The sequence below is a fragment of the Seriola lalandi genome, unplaced genomic scaffold (genome assembly GCF_002814215.2).
Source record: "Seriola lalandi dorsalis isolate HSWRI2012SDOR001 ecotype SW California unplaced genomic scaffold, Sedor1 jcf7180002054564, whole genome shotgun sequence".
NCBI classification, from domain to species: Eukaryota; Metazoa; Chordata; class Actinopteri; order Carangiformes; family Carangidae; genus Seriola; species Seriola lalandi.
This window is the reverse complement of record NW_019525117.1, coordinates 590,968-593,476: the sequence shown is the minus strand read 5'-3', so window position 1 is coordinate 593,476 and position 2,509 is coordinate 590,968. Positions and strand designations below refer to the sequence as shown.

Here is a 2,509-nt window from a genome sequence, read left to right as displayed (position 1 = left end):
TTTGTCTCTTCCTGGTTGTTTGTCTCTGGTTGTTTTTTGTTTGCTTATTTGTTTTGTCTCTAGTAGTTTGTCTCTGCTTTTTTGTTTGTCTGTTGTTGTTTGTCTCTTTTGATTTAGTTTCTTGCAGTATGTTTCTGGTTGTTTGTCAATGGTTGTTTGTCTCTGCTTGTTTCTTTATCTCTAGGTTTTTGTCTGTTGTTTGTTTTTCTCTAGTTATTTATGTCTTGTAGTTTGTTGTTGGTTGTATGTCTCTCTTTGTTTCTTTGTCTCTAGTTGTTTGTTTCTGCTTTTTTATATTTCTCTAGTTTTTTATCTCTGGTTGTTTGTTTTTCTCTGGTTGTTTGTCTCTGATTGTTATTCTCTGGTTGTTTGTCTCTAGTTGTTTGTTTGTCTCTGGTTGTTTGTCTTTAGTTGTTTGTCTCTGGTTGTTTTGTTTGTTTGTTTTTTCTCTAGTTGTTTGTCTCTGGTTCTTTGTTTGGCTCTGGTTGTTTGTCTCTAGTTGTTATTCTCCAGTTGTTTGTCTCTGGTTATTTGTTTGTCTCCAGTTGTTTGTCTCCAGTAATTTGTCTCTGGTTGTTTTTCTCTGGTTATTTGTTTGTCTCCAGTTTTTTGTCTCTGGTTGTTTGTCTCTTGTTGTTTGTCTCTAGTTGTTTTTCTCTGGTTATTTTTTTTGTCTTTGGTTGTTTGTCTCCATTTGTTTGTCTCTGGTTATTTTTTTTGTCTTTGGTTGTTTGTCTCCATTTGTTTGTCTCTGGTTATTTGTTTGTCTCTGGTTGTTTTTCTTTGGTTGTTTGTCTCTAGTTGTTTGTCTCTGGTTGTTTGTCTTTGGTTGTTTGTCTCCGGTTGTTTGTCTCTAGTTGTTTGTTTGTCTCTGGTTGTTTGTCTCTAGTTTGTTTGTTTTTCTCTGGTTGTTTGTCTCTGATTGTTATTCTCTGGTTGTTTGTCTCTAGTTGTTTGTTTGTCTCTGGTTGTTTGTCTCTAGTTGTTTGTCTCTGGTTGTTTGTCTCTGGTTGTTTGTTTGTCTCTGGTTGTTTGTGTCTGGTTGGTTTTTTGTCTCTTGTTGTTTGTCTTTTGTTGTTTGTTTATCTCTGGTTGTTTGTTATGTCTCTAGTTGTTTTTTTTCTGTGGTTGTTTGTTTGTCTCTGGTTGTTTTTGTCTTTATTTGTTTGTTTGTCTCTATAGTTTTGTTTTTGTCTTTAGTTGTTTGTCTCTGGCTGATTGTGTCTGGTTGTTTGTTTCTGGTTGATTGTATGTCTCTGTTTTGTTTGTTTTTCTCTAATTGTTTGTTTGTCTCTGGTTTTCTGTATTTGGTTGTTGTTTTTCTCTGGTTGGTTGTTTGTCTCTAGTTGTTTCTGTCTGGTTGTTTGTTTGTCTGTTGTTGTTTGTCTCTGGTTGGTTGTTTGTCTCTGGTTGTTTGTCTCTTGTTGTTTGTTTGTCTCTTGTTTGTCCCTGGTTGTTCATCTCTGATTGTTTGTTGGTCTCTGGTTGGTTGTTTGTCTCTGGTTGGTTGTTTGTCCTCGTTTGTTTGTCTCTGGTTGTTTGTCTCTATTTGTTTGTCTCTGGTTGTTTGTCTCAATTTGTTTGTCTCTGGTTGTTTTTTTTGTCTCTGGTTGTTTGTTTGTCTCTGGTTGGTTGTTTGTCTCTGGTTGTTTGTCTCTGGTTGGTTGTTTGTCAACAGTCATGTTTGGACTTGAACTCTTCTTCTCTTCAATGGTCAGTTTTCATCCATCAGTGTAAATGTGACAAAGAAAAGACAAAACAATCCCAACAGCATCAAGACTCTGATGGTCTCCAACACCTTCAACACCTGCTTTTAGTTTCTAGATTAGTGTCCCCTGTTCCCTTCTGGTCTGATCTGGTTCTGTCCTTCAGGTTTCTCTACAACTTTGTAATCCTTCAATAAAGAGATTAAAAACTGCTGCTGCTGTTTATACAGCTCATGTTGTGCTTTGTTCTCCTCTCAGGTCAAGAGGTGAAGGTGAAGGAAGGGGAGGAGTCTGTCCAGCTGCCCTTTAAGACCACAGCTCACCTGTCTGGAGACATCAGAGTGGAGTGGACTGACAGAGACAGTAGGAAGGTCCATGTGTATCAGAACGGTTCTGACGGACCTGAAGAACAGGACCAGGTTTACAGAGACCGAACAGAGATGAAGAAAGATCCACTGAGAACTGGAGACCTCAGTCTGACCCTGAAACACCTCACAGTCACAGACACAGGAGACTACACCTGTAGAGTCTACAAGGGCGGAGACTTACTGAGAGGGACAGCAGTGAATCTCTGGGTCAAAGGTCAGTGTTGTTTGTTTGTCTCTTATTGTTTGTCTCTAGTTGATTGTTTGTCTCTGGTTGTTTGTTTGTCTCTTGTTGTTTGTTTGTTTCTGGTTGTTTGTCTGTGGTTGTTTGTTTTTCTCTGGTTGTTTGTCTCTTGTTTGTTTGTTTGTCACTGGTTTTTTGTTTTTTCTCTAGTTGTTTGTTTTTCTGTGGTTGGTTGTTTGTCTCTGGTTGTTTGT

General features: G+C 38.0%; 1 protein-coding gene across 1 annotated transcript in view; it reads left to right on the top strand.

The window, feature by feature from the left end:
- The window catches only part of LOC111662537 (uncharacterized), a 43,470-nt gene that overhangs the window by 30,233 nt on the left and 10,728 nt on the right, over positions 1-2,509 (top strand). The window contains exon 14 of the mRNA XM_087176668.1: positions 1,965-2,288. Coding sequence (XP_087032794.1) covers positions 1,965-2,288 — 324 coding nt within the window. The remainder of the gene's footprint in view (positions 1-1,964; positions 2,289-2,509) is intronic.